Here is a 23,323-nt window from a genome sequence, read left to right as displayed (position 1 = left end):
GTATATGTTAACAGTATATTGAAATATATGTTTATATTTTTCTTACCCCTTAACCATGGAGTTCAGGCATCAAAAAAATATCAGTCTATGCAGGTGTTTTATATTTAAAATGACGGCAAAATGAATGCGTTACGGACGTGACAAAAAAAAGACATGAGTTTTGTGAGTTGACATACTTTGTGAAAATTCTGTGAATGAAAATGCAGAAGACAAAAAAATATATAACAGTCAAAAGGATAAGGGTTGGCTCTGCATGGGACATATATAATTAATTGTATTTAGTTTTTCATTTTTGCATTAATGAGGAAAAACTATCATTACGGACGTGACTTGTCTTCATTACGGACGTGACAGCTCTGAAATTGACAGTTGACACATTACGAAAATCAGATAAATGCTTTCAAAACTTGACCAAAGACCTATTTGTGGATATCTGTTGGCTGTGTAAACCAATAAACTTTAACCTCTGAGACATCTGAATGGTAAGGTTGCACAATTAATCAAACTTAAATAGATATCACCTTGTTATATTTAATTCGTATTATGGCATGTGTGTTGTTAAAGGTTAATGCACGTTCGAATGTTCAAAACTCAATTCGGTAACAATGTTGCATGCTAACATGGTGCTTTTATACTCTGAATAATATAGAATTGATAATAAACATAATCAGCTATAATGGGCCTATGTTTAGCAGGCTCCTAAAGTTAGTGTTTCCAGACAAACTTGAATTAAATCATTGCCCGACTGTTGCGCAAGACCGTGTTTACGTGGAGAATATTTAAAATCTAGTTTTGTCACAGATATGGCAATATTATATTTGACAAAGTTTATTTTAGTTTATTCTAGTTAATGTGTTAGCTGATGGAATAAATAATTTAATTTCTCCACTCGCGCTTGCTTTCTTTTTCTCGTCGGCAGTCACTTCAGGACAGGTTGCAAAAAGTTCATACGCACCAGGGTGAGAGAGAAAACTTTAAAACTTAAGAAAGGTTTTGTGTAGGCTATGTTAAACAAGCATAGAAAAATAGTCATTGGTTGTAGGCATGTACGATGGATGACTATAATGTTTATATTTTTAGGCTATAGTTCATAACCGATTGTGTAAAATATTGAATTAAATATTTACAGCTGCATGTCCTTTCGATTTTCTAACAAATTTAATACTCATATAATGTAGTTAAAGCTTAGATCAATATCAAGATTTTATTCTTATTTTATTCTTATTAAAATAATTTTAATAAGCACTCAAGCGCATTTGCCGGGTGCTGGAAATCTTTGAAAATGTTTCAATTTTAATGTAGGCTATAGCCAGTTTTCAAGCTTTGAAAGTGCTTAGATTTTGGATAAAGGGCTTGGAAAATAAATTGTGTCGCTTTGATAATTTATCTTTATAAATAGTTATTTAATTAATGAAATAAAAAACATATTTATGCTCTGCATGAAATGAAAACTCCGCTGTGGCCTGACCCGCGGCGTGCGCATTTTGAGCAGTGGGAAAAGACCAAATGCATGGAGGTTATTGATTATGCGCCTTGCGCGCCTCGCGTTTTGTCATTGCGCGCTTTGTGCGCTCCAGAAGAAAAGCATGTTACCTCAGTGGCGTCTTTCATTCTTCAATCAAACGAAAGCAGAGGCGGGGTTTCCTTGGAGGTGACAGCAGTGTCAAAATGACTACGGCGAACTTTTTAATGACGGAGAGACTTGTGGTCGCTGTTTTAAGTCATCCAAAGTTGTATGACTTTACAAATCTTGAATTTCATAATGTTATTTAAAAAAAAACAATTATGAAAACATTGACAGCAACACTCGCGCACAATAGACCAGCTGATTCAGTTGTTATCTATAGTGACATTCAAAAGAGCACCGTGCTCCTTTTCTTCTTGTCAACATAAAATGCATTGCAGAGCGCCTCACGTCTCTGGAATGAAGAAGCGCGTTCGTTGTGATCGGCTTTTATGAGCAACACATATTTGTTAACTCGCATGACAGTAACACGTGCAAACACACGTGCTTACAGATGTTTTTTGCCAAAAAAGCAAAATGAAAGAAGGATTTTCTGGCCACAGTTTGACACAGGAGTTGACGAACCAGCGCTGATCCTGGTCGTCTGTGCTGCCTGGAGCCGCGTCATAAACTCAACTAGGCATATTCATGATTTAGTGCAGACTACTATCAACAAACCACCCTTTTTTCCATTTCGAAAATAACAGTTATTAATAGTTCTTATATACATTTTAAATAGCCTAATCTACAAATCAAACAAAGACAAATATTTTATAACTTCGCACCAAACTGATGCTTTCATTTTACAGCTTATAAAACATGTAGCCTATGCAAATTAATGCAGTATCACATGTACATAACAAAATTGTTATATGCTTAGCCTATACTTTACAAAATGTATAGGTTCAAAGCCTTATGGTTCATTGTCATTATCTTTCACTATAGGCAGCGCGTGCGCACATGAACCGCAAGTAAGACGGAGGAAAAAGGTTAAGTCATTATGGCCAATTATGGCAATATGTAAAATGTTGTTTTCTTATTAAACATTTATTTCTGAAATGTTACTAAAGTGGTTTATAGTTAAATGAAATGTTCAGTTCTTGATATAACATATGGATGTTATGTAATGTAAGTCAGTAATTGTAATGCAGCATCATAATGAACGAATATGCGCTAGTCATTGGCTTATATTAATAAGGAGTTCAAAAATGGTCACGTCCGTAACGCAAAATTGTGGTTGTTTAGAGCAAAGACCTGAGATGAGTTGGCGATCATAATTAGTATGGACATATTTTGGCTTTGTATACAAAGTTTCATTTTATTTGTTATAATATTTATTCCACAATATAAACTTTTTCATTAAATCGTTACGGACGTGACACGTGACCGAAGCTGCGTGATGTCTTAAATATGTAGCTCATAAATCAAAAGGGCAATAATGTTATGAAAAAGTAAGGATAATTATTTATACTACAGACTCCAATCCTTCTGCAGAATGATTACTGTTAACATAAAGCATGGAAAAGGTGAGTCTTTAACCCCTTTTTTGAAAGCACGAAAAGTGGTTGGATGATAATGAAAATTAGCATTGGCACAATCCTCATATTTCATGGATAAACAAAACAATTTCCTTAAAAATTCAACAAGAGCACATCATAACAATAAAATATAGACCTTAATAAGCAAATTGAAATAGGTTTTGTTATTTTGGTCAAAAGTTTATTTTTTCATGATAAGGTTGACATTTTCATGGAATTGCTCATATTCATTAGCTAATATTGATCATCTGCCACCAAACCTGAACAGTTATCGGTTGTTGGTATCGGTCAAAATTTGGTGCATCGTTATTTAAATAAACACATTGTTTGAATTTGTATTGTTATATTTAGTTGGTAACTGTGTTTTGAAATGTGTTTTTAAAGATTTCATTGAGCAAAAGCTTCCAGGTAAGGAAAGCAATCCTAAATGTGTGTAGAAACATGGGGCCGTATTCACAAATCATCTTAAGGCTAAAAGTAGCTCTGAACTCGCTGATTAAGGACAAAGTGTAAATAATGACTGTGTCAGTTATAACTGTAGGATTTCTCAAAAAGTATTTCTCAATTTGTTTTAGTGCTGAAATAGCTCCTAAATCAGTAAAATCTTAGTTAGTACAGAGACTCCTCAATCATTTAGAGTAAGGCACAAAATATCCTAAAATGTGATTATAAAAATCTGCTTTGGAAAGAAGACATTTAAAAAAAAATTTGACATGTTTTAATGTTTTGATTTGAACCAATGAACTTTTAATAAGTTGTCAGCTTAATCACAAAGGTATTCCAGAAATGTGTTTTCAAATATGTTGTTACATCTAAAAAAAACTAAATAATGCCTCAAATATATTTATGCCAACATGTGCTCTAAAAATACAAATTTGGCCATTTTATATATATTTAATTATTTATGAGCATTAAAGCATGTATTTGCTTAATTATTTTGAGCAAATGTATATTATTTGAAGATGTTGTATGTAATTTCTAAAATATTAAAAGCAAGAAGCACAATTTTTTTAGAAAGAAGTTCTTCACTTTCCCTGCATTTTTAACTATGTATGTTCAAAAATTCTTTAGAAACCTGTACTTTGTCTTTCTGAATAGGTTTAAGAGATTTTTACTGTGTAAAAGGGGACTTTTTTTCCTATACTGATTCAGGAGAGCTCTTAGCGTTAAGATTTAAGCTTTGTGAATATGGGCCCTGTTGTAGATTTCTGTAGATTTTGTTTATCATAAGAACAATTGAGTGATCTGAAAGAAATATCCACCTTATTATTATAAGTTGTAATTGTAATGAATGGTGTGATTCATCCCCAGTTTGTTTTTTATAATGAAATTAAAAGTAATATCTGTAATCATCAACATTGGTACACATTTTACCATGTACTGCAGTTGTTATTCCATTAATGAATAATAGTAATGAATTGGAAGTCTTCCACATTAACAAAACAGATTGCTTATTGAATCAGTGTTGAAAAATAAGGTGGATATCCATCATGTTTAAATGTGGTGTTTTTGATTAAGTACATTTTAAAGCTAGAAGTAGTACCTTAAAAACTCTTGTGCATGTCTGAACCTGCGCTGATCTTCAGAAGTTTGTAATTTTTTCATGTTTTAACTGGTTGTGACAACCAGGGGCGTTGAAATCTCCATGTTTTCAAGTTATTTCCCTGACAGCTGATGGTATAAACTAATAATAAACAGCATTTGGTTTACATTACAGACATTAAGTTTGATAGAAACTTAGTTTGATAAATCATTTATATTTGGGCTGCGAGACTAAGGGTTTTCTCAGATAAAAAGATGCAGAGGTGTGCAATATTGACAGAAAATGAAATCTTGGTGTGTTTTTTTTTTGACAATGTGTGTTTATTTTGGTTGACTTAGTGCTGCTGTTGTGGATAAATATAGAGTCCTAGTAGATCCTTGACTTTGTAAGTGACTGAAATCATAAATGTCAAAGTTTCGTTCAAAACAGATTTGTTTAATGTGACTTATGAAATATTTTGCTCCGATTGAATCATTGGCTTTGTTTAAATTATTTTTATTGGCAAAACAAATAAAGACAGACATTGTTTTATATATTTTATGCAATACAATATGAGCTTCTTGTTGTATAAAATTAATATTACATCAGTTGATTAATAACATTTTTTCTTATGTTATTACGGAATAACATATCTTATAAATTTAGAAACACAAAACTAAACTCAGATCTTCTGCTGTCATAACTTTTTATTCTAATAAACTTCATTACATAGTCAGTGTTTTGACTATCAAGATACATTTTAGAGTTAGTTTACTGTTGACAGCATTGCAGGTACATTTCACAACATTTGCCATACATTTATTCTTGCCTGGAATAATATAAAAATCCATAGTTATGTTACGAACAATCAGTTCTGTTACTCGTTGTTTAACCTATTGTTAAACATTTTTAACCCAGTAACTTAGTTGACATTTTCCAGCATTTTGTGCTTTATCTTCAGATGTAAACCTCACAGCAGACTCCACATGGCATGTCTAAAACACAGTTTTATGTATTTTCATCATCATATAGTTTTTAAATACATTAAGTATTCCAGTAACAAAGTTGACATAATCTACTATTTGTGTATATATTTTTTATTACTGAAATTTCAAATAATATAGAAAATAGACTCTTCATGCAAATGTTCATTTAACTTAGTAGATTAAAGACATAAAAATGAGATTTTCTCTAATTATTTTATGTTAATTGAAGCTGAAAGTGTGATTCAGGAGGCCGTAGCAGTCAAAAACGTCCCTTAATACAGTGGTTCCCAAAGTGGTGGTCACAGGACAATAAAGGGATGGTTGCTTAGTGATTTCCAAAAATCTAATAAATTTAATTAAACCATTATTATTACCATATTTTATCCATAACCTGCTGAAGATAAAAATAATAGTTTATAGTTACAGCCTTTAGATTTTTTTCCCCTTTATTGGATTACGATTCTTGGGATGATTACATTATATTAAAGACACAGTAATAGCATCAGATGCAGGAGATTGAGTTTATGGCACCAGGTTAAAATGTCTGGCACATTTACAGCACTCACATACAGTTAAAACCAGAAGTTTACATACACTAAAAAACAACACAAAACCAATATTTTTAAATGTCTGATGGTAAATCATACTGAAATATTTTTACATTTAAACTATTTAGGTCTGTTAGGATTACCTAAGTCATTTACATTTGCTAAATGCCAGAATAATGAGAGAGACATTTTTTTGAGAATGTTTTATTAATTTCTAGACAGTCAAGAGTTTAAACACATTTCCTTGGTATTTTTTTAGCTTTGCTTATAAACTGTATAACTTTGTTCAAATGTTTTGGGTCTCCTTCTACAAGCTTCTTACAATAGTTTTGCAGTAATTTTGGCCCATTCCTCCTGACGGAATTGGTGTAACTGAGTCAGATTTGTAGATTGTCTTACTCGCACAAGCTTTTTCAACTCTGCCAACAAGTTTTCTATAGGATTGAGATCAGTGCTTTGTGATGGCCACTTCAAAACATTCACTCTGTTGTCCTTAAAGCAAATTTGAACTAATTTGGCAGTATACTGAGGGTCATGGTCTGTTTGGAAGACCCATTTGTGCCAAGTTTTACTTTCCTGGCTGATGTCTTCAGATGTTGCTTCAGTATTTCTACATAATGTTCTTTCTTCATGATGCCATCTATGCTGTGAAGTGGACCAGTCCCTCCTGCAGCAAAACAGCCCCACAACAAGATGCTGCCGCCCCCATACTCGACAGTTGGGATGGTGTTCCTAGGCTTGTGCGCTTTCCGCTTTGTCCTCTAAATGTAACACTGGTCATTATAGCCACACAGTTCAATCTTAGTTCCATCAGACCACAGGACATGTCTTCAAAAATGAGTCTTTTTCCAAGTGTAATTCAGCAAATTGTAATCTGGCTTTGTTGTTGATTCTGGCTTGTTGATTTTACCATGTTGTCACACAAGGAAGCAGTGTGTTTGAGGTTTTCCTTAAATACTATTCTACAGTTGTGCCTCCAATGGCCTCAAATGTTGTCAATTAGCCAATCAAAAACTTCCAAAACCCTGACACCATCATCTGAGCTTTTTCAGAGGCAGAATAATCTTATTGTGTGTAAACTTGACTTTCAAGAAAAGTTATAACAATTTCTCAAACAATATCTCTCTCATTATTCTGCTATTAAGCAGAACAGAAACTAATGTGATCATCCTAACTTACCTAAAAGAGAAACAGTTTAGTCACATTAACATCTGACTTTTTTTAAATGGTTATGTGCCTTTTTATACAGTCTCTGTAAACTTGTGCTCTACACAAAAAAAAAAATAAATAAAAAAATAAATAAATAAATTAAACCTAGACCTGGGCCTATTGGTGTGTGTGTGTGCGTGCTGTTGCATACATGGTTTCTATATTTATAACCACCTCAGAGGATACTTGGGGTCACAAGTCACTGGCATTGGTATTTTTTGCAGGTTGCAGGCTGAAAGGTTTGAGAACCCCTGCCTCAATACACAAATGCTTCATGATTGAATACTGAATAATCATGACCAATAAATATTGCACACCTCTATGCATAAATTTGATAATATATGCTGCGCCCCTGGTATATCAACCATATAGAAACCCCTTTTGCAGTCTGTTTAGTATCATTGTTTCTATCCTCTGCACGTCTGGATATGTGAGATTCCTTAATAGTCTCTTAACTCTAATCTGATCTTCAGCACACAAGAGCTAGCTTGTATTAAACTCTTGTTTAATTTCATTCTTGGCGTCTTGTGCAATTCCCAGTGTCTTTGTTTGCTGATTGCGTCATATTTCGTGACTTCAATGTTTTATTTCCATACAGATGTAGAGGATAGACCTCCGCGTGCAAGGGCCGGACAGGACAGAGTTGTTCAACCTAATGAAGATGTGACGCTCAATGGCATCGAGAGCTCGGATGATAAAAAGATTGTGAAATACGAATGGGAGCAAGTGGTCGGAGACCCGTCTGCTGTAATGACGGTGGGTGACCAGTATAAGATATCCAAAAATTATTTTTATCATTGCAAGGAGATGTAATCAACAGTTTTCTTGTTTATTGTTCAAATTGACATCCCTTTCATTATGTTTGTGGCTGTTTTTGCCCGATTGACTTCCATCATAGTCACATTTTTGGGTTGCAAAGTTATGACCACATATAATCAAGCTTTCTTGATTGTTGCTAGTTTTCCCTTTTGGAAGGAAGAACAATGTCTAATTTTTAATGTCGTTCATCAATTAGCAACATTAACATTGTTCTGTTCTAAAGAGTTTCTGGCTTTTATATGGAGTAAAGCAGCAGATTATAGTGTGTGGGTAGAAATACACTTACTGTGTTCTGGGAGCTGTGGGGCTAATGGCTGAACTTTTACTTATAGGTACACGGTCCACTTTATATAAATCGCATAGTTTTTCCATTTCCACAAAGAATTCTGTCATTACCCCCTCCATTCAGGTTAAGAGTCTGTGGTTCATCTTCGACAACACCCTTTCATTCACTGCACATGTTAATAATGTCACCCGGACCGCCTATTTCCACCTTCGAAATATAAATCGTTTACGTCATTCCCTCACACCTCACTCAGCTGCCATTCTTGTTAATAGTTTATTCACATCCCGTATAGATTACTGTAATTGCCTTCTGTTTGGCCTCCCTAAAAAAACTCTTCATAAATTACAACTGGTACAAAACGCTGCAGCCCGTATTATCACAAAAACCCCCTCGGTCTGTCACATCACACCCATTCTACAACAGCTTCACTGGCTTTCCATCTCTTTCAGAATTATTTATAAAATACTTCTCCTTACCTTTTAAAGCCATCCACAATCTTGCTCCTCCATACCTTGCTAATCTTGTTCATATCGCCACACCTTCTCAAACACTCAGGTCTTCTTCTTCCATTCACCTCACTGTTCCCTCTGTTCGCCTTGTCACCATGGGGAGCAGATCATTCAGCCACTCTGCTCCTCAGCTTTGGAATTCACTCCCTCCTGATCTCTGTAATTTAGACTCTCTTTCACAATTTAAGTCCAGACTCAAAACATCTGTTTAGAGCAGCCTATTTTCTTTGACCCGATCGCATTTTTAAAGCTTGTATTGTATTCTATTGTTTTTATTGTGTTTTTATTTGAATTGATTGTTTTAGCTGTCCTGTACGGTGACCTTGAGTTTCATGAAAGGCGCCTTTAAATAAAATGCATTATTATTATTATTATGATTATATGCTGTCATGGCTTGAGTCAACAATCGTGATTATAAGTCAATGAGGCAAAAACAGCCCCCAACATAACCAAAGGGAAGTCAATTTTCCCAGGGTGTATTGTTGAGTTTTTGAAAACTTTCAAAGCATTTTCCAAAATACATGTCAAAATAAGATTTGTCAGCAAAAGTAATTCCATTTGCTGAAACACAAAGAAAGCTGAGGCCAAATTAAGACCAGCCTAGACTGGATGAAAACATCCTCAACGGCACACAAGGCTTAAATGCATTGTATGTGCCATGTGTTTGTGTGTTGTATGCATGCATAGGCATCATTGTGTATATGGCATTATTGGAGACTGTTTATTTATTGTGATTGTGTAAATTGCTTTCACTTAACTAATATTTTGGTAGCATTAGTTTGAATGTTTTATAGTTCATCATAACCTTGAACTTTAGAAAATAGTTGGTAGTAAAGTTAAAATGCATTATATTGATTTCTGCACCTGCACTGTAAAAATTGCAGGTTTATACACATCATTCATGCTGTCCCAACACAAATTAAGTTAAATTTAAGTCTATTATAGTGTCGTCGCGATACTGGAATTTGATACTAATTGATACTGAAATTTTAAAAGCGTCAATTTTCCGCTCACATTTGAGCGCTGTTGAGCTCGCTCTTAAACAGTGCTGATTTGCCGTTGTGTTCACATGCTCAACAGAAATGACTGTGATTGGCCATGAACGTCATCAGTGCACCAAACTCACCGCTGTTTACGGAGTGTAATCACAGATACAGAGACACTGGAGCATTTTAAAGCCGTGAAGATCAGCTGGTCTGTTTATAAGCTGACATACGAGCGATCCACTGATGAATCGACTGATCTTCACGGCTTTAAAACACTCCAGTGTTCTGTTGAGTGAACACTATGGCAAATCAGCGGTTTTTAAGAATGCTCTTAAATATTGGCGGGAAATACAGGATTTTAAATTTTCATTACCGAACTCCAGTATCGTATCAACACTATCAGATTGAATTGAAACATTTGAGTTGTCCCAACAAATTCTCAAGAATTGTGGTTTAGCTCATTTAAAATAAGTAGTTTGGACAAGCAGCAAAATTATTTTTTTGAAATGTGAAATTGTGACATTGGTCGTTTAGTTTAAATGTAATAACTAAACGTGTGATGATTCATACAAACCATATTGTCATAAATATTACTCATTATTAGGCCCACGCATCACATTAATGAGTCTATTATTTTCCTATGTAAATGTGTGTTTAAATATATCTTTTTATTCAGTTTTTATATTAATTTCAGTCATTTTATTAACTAATATGCACATTTTCATATGATGTATTTACAATACAGTTTGGAAAGTCATATTTTCTGTCTTTTAGTAGATATACAGTATTATATGAACGATTTGCTTTGTTTACTAAACAAGTAGATCTGAATAGATTTGCACTGTAAACATTAAATACAAGTTAAAAGTTATTACTTTTTTATTTAATATTGTATGTTTTTAGGTACTATACTACCAAAATTATACTGCATGAATGCACATATTTGACAAAATTCTGTGCGGAAATGGCAAAGAATTCAGATTTTTCACTGATTCTGTCTCTGGTAAATAAGGCTGCATTAAGTGTAAAATGTATTAAAAGAGCCTAGTTAATTGTAGTGTAAGAGTTGTTTCTAATGTGGAATCTTCTGTTGTTTTTGTGGTCAGAAAGGGCATTTTGCGGACTCTGTGACAGTCTCCAATCTTTCTCCGGGGATGTATAAGTTCAGACTGACAGTTTCAGATGAAGCTGGACAGACGGGATCCGCAGAGGTGTCCATTTTGGTTCTGACTCGAGAACAGTCGCTCCGTAAGTGCATTAAAACTCGACAGTAATGTGTTTTATTTATTATTTTTTATTCAAAATCAAGTTGCAGGTGAAAGATTGTGTCCTATTTAAAAAAAAAATCTGTTCAAAATATAAATAATATAATATTTTTCCACTGGTTTCCAGGAGACTGTCTAATACCAATATTAGTGTCATGAAAGTCAAAATATTATCAGGCATATTAAGATGAATCATGATTTAATGACATTTTAAAGTCTGCAATTATTGATCGCCATTTAGGACCAAAATATTAAAATTAATTTTGTTTATAGTTTCCCACTAAAAATAAATAATATATAAAGTATAAATGTAAATGAAACAAATTGTAAATAGATAAATGTTCATATAAATATAGTTTTTTTTTTAATCATGTATGAGTATGTGTTACATATACATACATGCATATAAATACATACACAAATACATAAAGTTAGCCTATGGTTCAATACATACCTCAGCTTTTTAACATGGTGTTCTTTTCGGTTCTGATGGCTTGACACAAGTGTTTTTTTTTTGTTTGTTTTTCTATTATTAGACAATATGAACAGTAAGAGGTTAAGGAGAATGTGAAGTTAAGAAAAATAAATTGACCATTTCAAATAAACACCCACACTGCCTCTGTTATTTTTATGTCTCTCGGAACGAGTTGGGTATGTTTGCTGGAAGGATTCAGCAAGGCATTGTTGTTTTTTGGTGGGCTATAGGTGTAAAACAATGCATGCACATAGTCATTTTTTGTTCACAGTTTTTTCTTCCTCGGCATTATACTCAACTGCAAAACTGAAATGTTCCCACACTGTGGATTTGAAAGACGCCGACACTTCCTCGTACTGTTGCCTCACTTCACCGCCGCTCGCCATATTAAAGTGTGGAATGACGGTTTAGCATCACCTAACTTTAACACATAGGGCCCTATCATACACCCGGCGCAGTGTGGCGCAAGGCGTGACGCAGTAGTCTTTTGGTAGTTTAAGCTTGGCGCAAGAGTGGTTTTGAGGCGTTGCGCTACGCTGTTTAAATAGCAAATGCATTAGCGCTCATTTGTGCGCCCATAGGCGTTCTGCTCTAAAAAGGAAGGCGTTCTGAAGCGGACCGCTGGCGCGTTGCTATTTTGAGAAACTAAAATAGATTTTTCATTAGACCAAAACTAACCCGGTCTAAACTCCAGTGCAGAGTTGTGCCTCGCTTACACACTGCTTAATACACACAAGAGAGCAACAGGCAAATATCTTTACATATGAAAAAAGTTTATTATTAAGGATAAATATAGGATATAATAAGAATAGATATAGAATATAAATATAAAGGATTAAAATATTACAAAACATATTATTTTCTGGCCTACATAAATATGAAAAATCCCTGCCTTCATGCCTTCTTCATCTCGGGAGGCTTTTTCAGTTGATTCATAACAATTTGCTTTTGTATAATGTTATTATTATTAGCAGTATTATTTATTATATCCATATTAATATTTGTTTTATTAAAAACAGGCTTAGATTTGCCCACCTGTCAGGTTTTAGACCATATGGGGCACAGCATGTGTTTTAGGATATATCTCAGGTTTTTGAGCACATTTTGTTATTATTGTTCATTTATTCGTTTGCTGGAAATTAGAACTGAATTTAGAAATAGTTTTGAAACGAATATTTGCGCTTAACAAACAAAATTATTTATTTATAGACTAATTGATGTCTGTGTGTAAAGGTTTCCCTATCCAAGAGCGGAAGTGAAAGTGATCCATTATCTCTCGTTCTCACGCAGTAGATGCTCTGTTTAACAGTTTTCTGTTAAAAAACTGTCAACTGTTTGCTTGTGAAATGCTCAGTTTTTTCTAGTTGGACATACTTTGCGTCCTGTACTTTGCGACGCAGCTGGCTCTTAAAGGGAATAGGAGATGAGACTCTGATTGGTTTATTCTTAAAACACACCTATAACTTATTAAGAAAATAAACTCAACCCTTTTAGACCATGCACCGAAGCGCAAGGCAGATTTCCCGTCCTTAAATTAGCAAAAACGCGTCCTGACACGCCCTGAAAGCATTTGCGCTCTGCGTTTTGCGCTTTGCGCATGGACCATCAAAATAAAGCCCAGAGTGACTGAATATTTGCTCATGGGGAGGAGTTTCCTCATCTCAGCTCGTAGACTTACAGGCACACACAAACAGTAAATTTGGAGAGAAATAAAATGCACATAAATTATTTAAACATTAAACCAAACAACCACACAATTGAGCGCGTATTAAACTGTAAATGTTGTACCGAACGGTTCAATATTACATTGAGAATTTCGGCTAGAATAAAAGCAGTTTTTACTTTTTAAAAGCCGTTTTAAGGTGAATATTATTAGCCCCTTTAAGCTATATATTTTTTCGAGAGTCGGAACAAACCACTGTTATACAATAACTTGCCTAATTACCCTAACCTGCCTAGTTAACCTAATTAACCTAGTTAAGCCTTTAAATGTCACTTTAAGCTGTATAGAAGTGTCTTGAACAATATCTAGTCAAATATTATTTACTGTCATCATGACAAAGATAAAATAAATTAGTTATTAATAAATGAGTTATTAACTATTATGATTAGAAATGTGTTGAAAAAATCTTCACTTCGTTTAACAGGGGGGCTTATAATTAAGGGGGGCTAATAATTCTGACTTCAACTGAATAAATATTCATGTAAATATAGTTTTGTTTTTATGTACGAGTATGTATTACATATACATACATAGACATAAATATATACACTCGCACATTTAAAGATGAATATTATTGTTTTTTTTTTCATTTTCTGCATTTACATTACCTTGAAAATTACTCGCTGGATCAACTTAAATTACTTAAAAGTACACAAGTAATATAAACGTATATTAATTTTAAAAGAACTTTTATTTTGGATGCATGTACTATATATATAACACACAGGGCTTTACATTAACTTTTTTGATCGCCAGCCACTGTGGCTAGTAGTTTTCCAACGTTACTAGCCACTCTGGATTTTCACTAGCCACAATATTGTTGTTGGGAAAATATTTTTTATGATAAATTTATGATAAATTTTATCATTATTATTCATACCTTAAAGTTTGCTTCGATTGTTCAGCGTTCAAACTTTAGCATTACACACACTTAACATTTTATCAAGTTTAAGAGTCTCTTTAACACTTCAGATCAGATGTTTTGTTTAAATTATTTGTAATTATAAAAACTATTTGCCTTCGTAATGTTGGTAAGTTAAATTTAAAAAATAGTGGTCCTAAAATATAAGTATCCTAATATTACTAGATGGATTGTTAAGAAATATTCAATAATTATCGATGCTGAATGATATGAAACGTGATATTGTGATCATTTTTTTTGTTTTTGCAATATTGCCCAGTCCTATATATACATACACACACAGACATAATCAGTTTACTAGTTAGCCAGTAAATGTATTATTTTTGTCACTTTCTATACATTATTTCTTATCTTTCATTGTAGATAAGTTGATTAGCAGTATTTATAGACTTATTTCATTGTTTAAACAGATTTTTTTGCGTGTTTAGTAGTTTTGTAAGCCACTGCAGGATGCTTTGTGGTGGAGCAGAAACAGGAAGTGACTCAGTGGCCATTTTCTGCAGTTACAGAATCTGGTGCGGCAGGTTTTGCTGTGCGACTTTCAGTTCTAGCTCTAGATCTTCACATGACACCATGACGCAAAAATGTCTTCATGTCACAAAAACTCTGATTATTGACTAGTTACTTCTAGTTTGTGAATAGAAGAGGTGTTTGCTTGGTTTGAATTAGTGATGCTGCTTTTGCATTATTTATAGGGGTTGTTGCTTTGTTTTTGTGTTTTAGTGTCATTGTACTCCTTTACATCATCTTGAATTTATTATTTATAGTCTTTCCATTTATATATTGTTATATGTGGCTACTGGCAGTATTTGTGAACAGTGCTATTTAAGATATCACTATAGTAGTTTTATTTTGTAAGAATTTGAATGAATAATTATTGCTATTATTATTTGGCTTTTAGTTTTGATAAATAAATAGTTTTAGTAATTTTAAGAATTTTTTTATTAATTATTTTTCAAGTTTAAATAAAATAATGTCTGTAGTTTTAATGTTTTTATTAGCACATCAAGTTAAATTAAATTTAAATAGGTCGATAAATCATATTTAACTTTTCGTTTAATGCTTATTCTATTTAATGTATTTTTAGTTTTTGTTTGAGTGTATATATATATATGTATATGTATATGTATGTATATGTATATATATATATATATATATATATATATATATATATATATATATGTATATATATATATATATATATATATATATATATATATATATATGTATATGTATGTATGTATGTACGTATGCATGTATGTACGCATGTATGTGTGTATATATATGTATGTATGTATGTATGCATGTATGCATGTATGCATGCATGTATGTGTGTATATATATATGTATGTATGTATGTATGTATGTATGTATGTATGTATGTATGTATGTATGTATGTATGTATGTATGTATGTATGTATGTATGTATGTATGTATGTATGTATGTATGTATGTATGTATGCATGCATGCATGCATGCATGCATGTATATGTATGTATATGTATGTATATGTGTGTGTGTTATGTTATGTTATGTTAAATAATTTGAATTAATAATAATAATTATTATTATTATTTAGCTTTTAGTTATTTTATTTTATGTATTCATAAAATTACTAAAACAGTTCAAATTAAATAAAATTGAAAAATGTGTCTGTAGTATTAATTTTTTTATTAGTTCAAGTTATATGAAATTTACGTAGAATATAGAAACTTTTCATGTAATGTTTATTTTCTTATGTATTTTTTTTCTTGTCATTTTATATTTTTTCTTTTTTTAAATAATTTAATTAATTATTATTACTACTATTATTATTTGGCTTTAGTTTTGATAAATAAAAAGAAGGTTTTAGCAATTTTATGTATTTTTATGATTAAATTAAGTTCAAATTAAATTAAGAAATTTGTAGTTTTAATGTTTTTATTATTGCGTCAAGTTAAATTTAAATTGAAAAATGAAATATGTAACTATTTAATATTTTTTTATTTGTGTGTGTGTGTGTGTGTGTGTGTGTGTGTGTGTGTGTGTGTGTGTGTGTGTGTGTGTGTGTGTGTGTGTGTGTGTGTGTGTGTGTGTGTGTGTGTGTGTGTATAGATAGATAGATAGATAGATAGATAGATAGATAGATAGATAGATAGATAGATAGATAGATAGATAGATAGATAGATAGATAGATATTTAAATCATTTGAATTATTTATTATTATAATTATTTGGCTTTTAGTTTTGATAAATATATAAATAGGAAGTTTTAGTAATTTTATGTATTTTTTTAAATTAATTTTTCAAGTTCAAATTAAATAAATAAAAAGATGTCTGGAGTTTTAATGTTTTTATTAGTGTATCAAGTTAAATTAAATTTAAATAAAAAACTAAAATATATATATTTTATATGTAACATATTTTAGTGTTCTAAATGTAACCTACTGTGTAAATTTAATTGTATGTAATTTTTATTTTGATTATTATTGTTATTTATTTATTTTTTGCAATTTTAGTTTTTATTTTTTACAACCTGACAGTGGTTTTATTTATTTATTTATTTTTTGTATTTTTTTTTGTTATTTTTACAACCTTACAAACAAAATGTTAATCACCAGGTAAATCTTGTTTCATAGAAGTGAACCGGTATTCAATTGTCATAGTTTTCATTCTGAGAGTTATGCAATGTAAGTGTTAGTTTCAGGTTTCTGTTTTAATAAACACACATATTTCACATAGTTCATGTGTTCACTCGGCACTGTAAAATACATTCACTAATACCACACATGACTGAACATGTACTTTATTTTACTAATCTGACTGTTTTGCTTTATGCCCTCTTGTGGCTATAAAAGGAGTTGCAGCAATCACAGTCATCCAAAAAAGGAGGTTAAATTAAATAATGGCAATTAGACAGCTTTAAATAATTGTTACAGACCTATTATAAATAACTTAATGTTTGTATCTATATTAATAGGTATATTTCTGTTTTCACTTAGGTAGTATGTTTATTGTGTTGTCTCTCTTTATATATACTGTGTGTGTGTATATATATATATATATATATATATATATATATATATATATATATATATATATATATATATAGGCGACCTCATATGTTTAGTGTCTACACCACAGAAATTCAATTTACAAAAACAAATCATCTATAAAAAGAGTTTTGAATGTGTCTGCTTTGATATATATTTTTTCTTTTTTGATAATAGTCAAAATAAAGGTACAATAATATTCCATCTTCATTCAGCATAATAAAATAAAACACTTATTTGAGTCTGTAATGTTTTCAGTAAATATGTGAGCATACTAATATGGAGGATGAAACCTGCAAAAACTATAAATAAATAAATTAATAATAATAATAATAAATAAATAAATACGCAAACAAATAAACAACTAAGTTAATAAATCCATAAATTCCTGCTTAAATAAAACAATAAATAAATATGCAAATAAATAATACTATTCATTACTAATATCCAATACTAATATTATTCATTTATTTATTGTTTTGTTTGTCCACTTTTTTATTGATTTATTTACTCATTTATTTATCTATTTGTGTATTTATTTATAGTTTTTGCAAGTTTCATCCTTCATGTACTAAATGTGAATGTGTTTGTAATTAAGAAAATCAGTCATCAAATAGACAAAACCTAGTGGTTAAAAAGTGTATTTCACATGACATTATTTGAGAATTTAGCTGTTAAAGCTGTGATTTTTTTTATTTTTTTATTTTATTTATTTATTTATTTAATATTTTGCATCGGATTATACTTGTTTTAAATATGATGTCGAATATTTTGGACGAATAACATATGGTTACAGTAATTGACATTTTAAGTGGCTGCATACTGTAATGCAAGATAAATTTGTATGATATTGATGAGGCCTTAAGAAATGAATCTCACTGTATTTCTGTTCATGTTCTGTAAACTGCCAGCATGCAGAGCATTTGTTTACAAAAGAGAATGAATGCATAAATAAATAAATGCATGATAGAATAAATAAATAAATGAAAGAATGGAATGAATGAATGAATGATAGAAAGAATGAAAGAATGGAATGAATGAATACATGATAGAACGAGTGAATACATTATATAATGAATAAATTAAAATATAACACGAATGAATGAATGGATGCATGAAGAAAGAAATGAATGCAAGATAGAATTAATGATTGAAGGAATGAAATGAATGATGAAACAAAGGAATGAACGCATGATTAAATGAATGCGTGATTAAGTGAATGCATGATATAATGCATGAATGAATGAATGCATGATAGAGTGAATGAACGAATGCATGAAAGAATGAATGAATGCATGATCGAATGAACAAATGCATGATATAATGAATGAATGAATGCATGATGGAATGAATGAATGCATGATAGAATGAACAAATGCATGATAGAATGAATGAATGAATGCATGATAGAATGAACAAATGCATGATAGAATGAATGAATGAATGCATGATGGAATGAATGAATGAAAGAGTGGAGTGAATGCATGATAGAATGAATGAATGAAAGAATGGAATGAATGAATGAATACATGATAGAATGAATGAATGAAAGAATGGAATGAATGAATACATGATTGAGTAAAAGAATAATATTAATGATTTAATGCATGATAAAAGAAATGAATGCCTGATAGAATTAATGATTGAGGGAATGGAATGAATAATGCAACGAAGGAATGAACGCATGATTAAATGAATGCGTGATGGAATGAATGGAGTGAATGCATTTTACAATGCATAAATAATTGAATAGAATGATAGAGTGAATGAATGCATGATAGAATGAATCAATGCATGATAGAATGAACAAATGCATGATATAATGAATGAATGAATGGATGATAGAATGAATGAACGAATGGAATGAATGAATGAATGCATGATAGAATTAATAAATGAAAGAATAACATTAATGAATTAATGCATTAAAACAATTTAAAGAAAGGAATGCATGATAGAATGAACGATTGAAGGAATGGAATGAATGATAAAATAAAGGAATGAATGCATGATAGAATGAATGGAGTGAATGCATGATACAAAGAATGAATGAATAAATGCATGATTGAATGAATGAATGCATGATAGAATGAACGAATGAATACATGATAGAATGAATGAATGCATGAATGAATGAATGCTTGATTGAATGAATGAATGCATGATCGAATGAATGGAATGTATGAATCAATACATGATAGAATGAACGAATGCATGATAGAATGAATGAGTGAACGAATGAATGAATTAAATTATTAATTAAATAAATAAATGCATAATAGAATAAATAAAGAAACTAATGAAAGCCTGTTTTTCCTCTGGTCAGATCACTGTCTGGTGCCGAAGAAGGAGGGTCCATGCCGAGGCTCTTTCCCACGCTGGCATTATAACGCCGCCACAGAGAAATGCGAAGAGTTCAAGTTTGGAGGCTGCGTGCCAAACCGTAATAACTATCTGGCGCTCAACGAATGCCAGAGCGCCTGCAACAAAGTCTCAGGTATTGATTTAATAGAGGGATGCCACTTCATTTGAACAGACGAATCCTAATTTTGACTGTGCAGAAAATGTAAATAAATAAAAATGTACACACAGTTGAAGTCAGAATTATTAGCCCTCCTGAATTATTAACCCCCCTGTAAATGTTTTCCCCAATTTCTGTTTAACAAAAAGATTTTTTCAGCACATTTCTAATCTTAACAGTTTTAATAACTCATCTCTAATTTCTTTAATCTTTGCCATGATGACAGCACATAATATTTGGCTGGATATTCTTCAAGATACTAGTATTCAGGTTTTCATTTGTTGCTAATGCAATGCCACAATAATTTTGGTCACACTTTGCACACAGGTTGTATTAGTTAATCCATTTAATAGCATAAAAAAGCAATGGACAATTCATTCGCGACAATACTTGTTCATGTTAGTTAACAGAAATACAGTCGTTCATGTTAACTCACAATCACCTTAAATAATAATAACAAGGAGTTTAATATTGCATTAGTAAACATTGAATTATGATTAATAAATGCAATACAAGTTTGGTTCATAATTAGTTCATAATAGTAAATACATTAACTAATGAGATATTGATATTGTAAAGTGTGATCAACACTGCAAATAGGATTTTTATTTGTTCATTTTTATGTTAAAATTGTTTATTGTGAAAAAATAAACACTAAATCAGTACAAATAGTTATATATTATTGTTTGTTGTTGTTGTTTTTTTTTTTTTTTTTTTTTTTTTACGAAAGAGGAAAAAAAAAATTAAATATATATCAGAATTATTCGCCTCCCTTTGATTTTTTTTCTTTTTAAAATATTTCCCAAATGATGTTTAACAGAGCAAGGACATTTTCACAGTATGTCTGATATTATTTTTTCTTCTGGAGAAAGTCTTATTTGTTTTATTTCGGCTAGAATAAAAGCAGTTTTTAGTTTTTTAAAAGCCATTTTAGGGACATTATTATTAGCCCCTTTAAGCAATATTTTTTCCATAGTCTACAGAACAAATCATCATTATACAATAACTTGCCTAATTACCCTAACCTGCCTAGTTAACCTAATTAACCTAGTTAAGCCTTTAAATGTCACTTTAAGCTGTATAGAAGTGTCTTGAACAATATCTAGTCAAATATTATTTACTGTCATCATGGCAAAGATAAAATAAATCAGTTATTAGAAAAGATTTAATAAAACTATTATGTTTAGAAATGTGTTGAAAAAAATCTGCTCTACGTTGGACAGAAATTGGGAAAAAAAAATAAACGGGGCTAATAATTCTGACTTCAACTGTATGTATGTATAATAAAAAAGAGAAAAAAATAATAATAATAAAAGAGGAAAAAAATGGAAACAAGAGTAACAAGTACATAAAATTACAACCCACTATCACAATCAAATGTTCAGACACATTGTCAATGTTAAAAGGAAATATTTACAGTTAAACAGTATAAAATAGTATTAGATAAAACAAACAAATTAAATTACTACGAAATAAATTAAAGGTGCAGTAGGTGATCTTTCACAATGCTAACAGCTTAGCGTAAATCTCTGAATAACAGTCCCTCCACTGCCATCTAGAGCCACGCCTCCTAACAGCAGCACAGCAAAAGAACCCTCTCTCATGTGTTAAAAGCGACTAGTGCTTGTCAGGCGGCGTGAAAGCCAAACTGACATGCTATTTCAGAGTCAATATTTAGAGTTGCATGGTAAACAATATAGGGAGAGACTAGGCGGAATAGTCCTATTTACTTGTGTTTTGTTGTTAAACTAATTAAAATCTACATTATAGATGCTGTAAAAGGTCCCTTATGAAACTGAAAATAGTCTTATCAATCTTTCATCTAAAGGTTTTAATGGCTGAACAACAAGATACTACCCATTTGTAACAACAACATCTAACATTACATCAGCTTTGCATGAAGTTAAAATAGTTTTAAAACAGAACATGACCTGTCTGAGAGAAATCATTCAGCCATTGTGTCATCCTTTCTCCATCGTGCAAAGGTAACTCTAATATTGATTCAGGTTTAAAAAGTTTTAATAAAGCAAGTTTTCACCATTTGCACGCCAGCGCCCTCTCTCGTGAACTAGTGGCACCAACAGCGGTCGGCGGAGATACGTACAAAAGTCTGCGCAGTTGTTCAAATCTGCATTTGCTGACGGACAGTCTGAGCTACTTATCAGAATTATGAGAGATGTGGGTCCGACTCCATTTAATTGAATGAACATTTTTTTAGTTTTATGGCTCATCCAAAATATAAAAATACATATAAACACATTTACATCTTTTACTTTAATCATTATTATTAGACTGTGAAGAGACTTTCAACCAGCACAACAACACATGCTTCTGAAGACAATCACCTACTGCACCTTTAATTAAAAAGGGAAGGAGAGTGCATCTATTAAATGGAAGGCTTATTTGTTTTTTTTAATTTCTCTCAAAATGGTTTATCGTTAACATGAAATATTTTGTTATTGCAGTTTCTAATATTGGTTCTCCTCCTCCTCATCCATCTGGAAGAATAGGTCCCATTGACGCTGGTAAGCCTTATATTTTTGACCAGAATACCATTTTGTTTTTTGATTGCCACGTGAACATTTCTCAAGTGTTTTTTCTTGTCTGTAAAACACACACACAGTTGAGCAGTGTGACAGGCCCTGCAGTCCTGAGCATTTCACATGTGATAATAAATGCTGCATCGGGAAAGATCTGGTGTGCGACAAAGAGAAACAATGCAGCGACGGCTCAGATGAAAAGGAATGCGACAAATGTGAGACACGCATGCAAAGATTCTGATAATTGTGACCATGTCCAATGTATTTGTGTGTTACAACTGCTTACAACTTCTAGTGACTGATGTCTGCATTTACATTGCACTAACAAATACCCTAAAAAATTAGCGAGCGTTGACTGACCGCTGTTATTAACGAAAGCACTCTTTTCTTCATGTAACCTTTACACATTTGTGTGTTTCTCAGCAGCAGAAGTGGTCATAGTTGATAAACTTAGAGCACAGTGAATGGGAGAGTACAATAAATCATTTTATTAGAATTCTATTTCCTGAAATAATCAAAGAAAATAACAGGATGGTGTTATCAAGACTTTCAGAAAAAGGAAAACAATAGTGTGAGACTGATAACGGCAGCCAGAAGAGAGAATCATGTCAGATTTACTGTCCCGCCTCCACAGACGCTGCGTTATAAACACCTCACACAAGCACGCATTCGTTTTGTAATTTGATGCAAAGATGATAAAATACTAACATGAATGCATATAAACATTTGAATATATATATATATATATATATATATATATATATATATTTTTTATATATATATATATACAAATGTTTATATGCATTCATGTTAGTATTTTATCATCTTTGCATCAAATTACAAAACGAATGTGTGCTTGTATATATATATATATATATATATATATATATATATATATATATATATATATATATATATAAACTTTCAAGGCTTTAAGA

General features: G+C 31.6%; 1 protein-coding gene across 3 annotated transcripts in view; it reads left to right on the top strand.

Annotated features, from left to right (window-relative positions):
- Window positions 1-23,323, top strand: part of spint1a (serine peptidase inhibitor, Kunitz type 1 a) — a 39,488-nt gene that overhangs the window by 5,384 nt on the left and 10,781 nt on the right. For 2 of the 3 annotated variants that reach the window (XM_073927137.1, NM_213152.1), the window contains 5 exon segments: window positions 7,906-8,063; window positions 11,014-11,155; window positions 19,651-19,821; window positions 22,311-22,370; window positions 22,469-22,600. In XM_073927137.1, coding sequence (XP_073783238.1) covers window positions 7,906-8,063; window positions 11,014-11,155; window positions 19,651-19,821; window positions 22,311-22,370; window positions 22,469-22,600 — 663 coding nt within the window. 3 annotated transcript variants of the gene reach the window in all.

The sequence above is a fragment of the Danio rerio genome, chromosome 17 (assembly GCF_049306965.1).
Source record: "Danio rerio strain Tuebingen ecotype United States chromosome 17, GRCz12tu, whole genome shotgun sequence".
Classification (NCBI taxonomy): Eukaryota; Metazoa; Chordata; class Actinopteri; order Cypriniformes; family Danionidae; genus Danio; species Danio rerio.
Note: the sequence above shows the minus strand (reverse complement) of the source record. Positions and strands in the feature narration are given on the sequence as shown.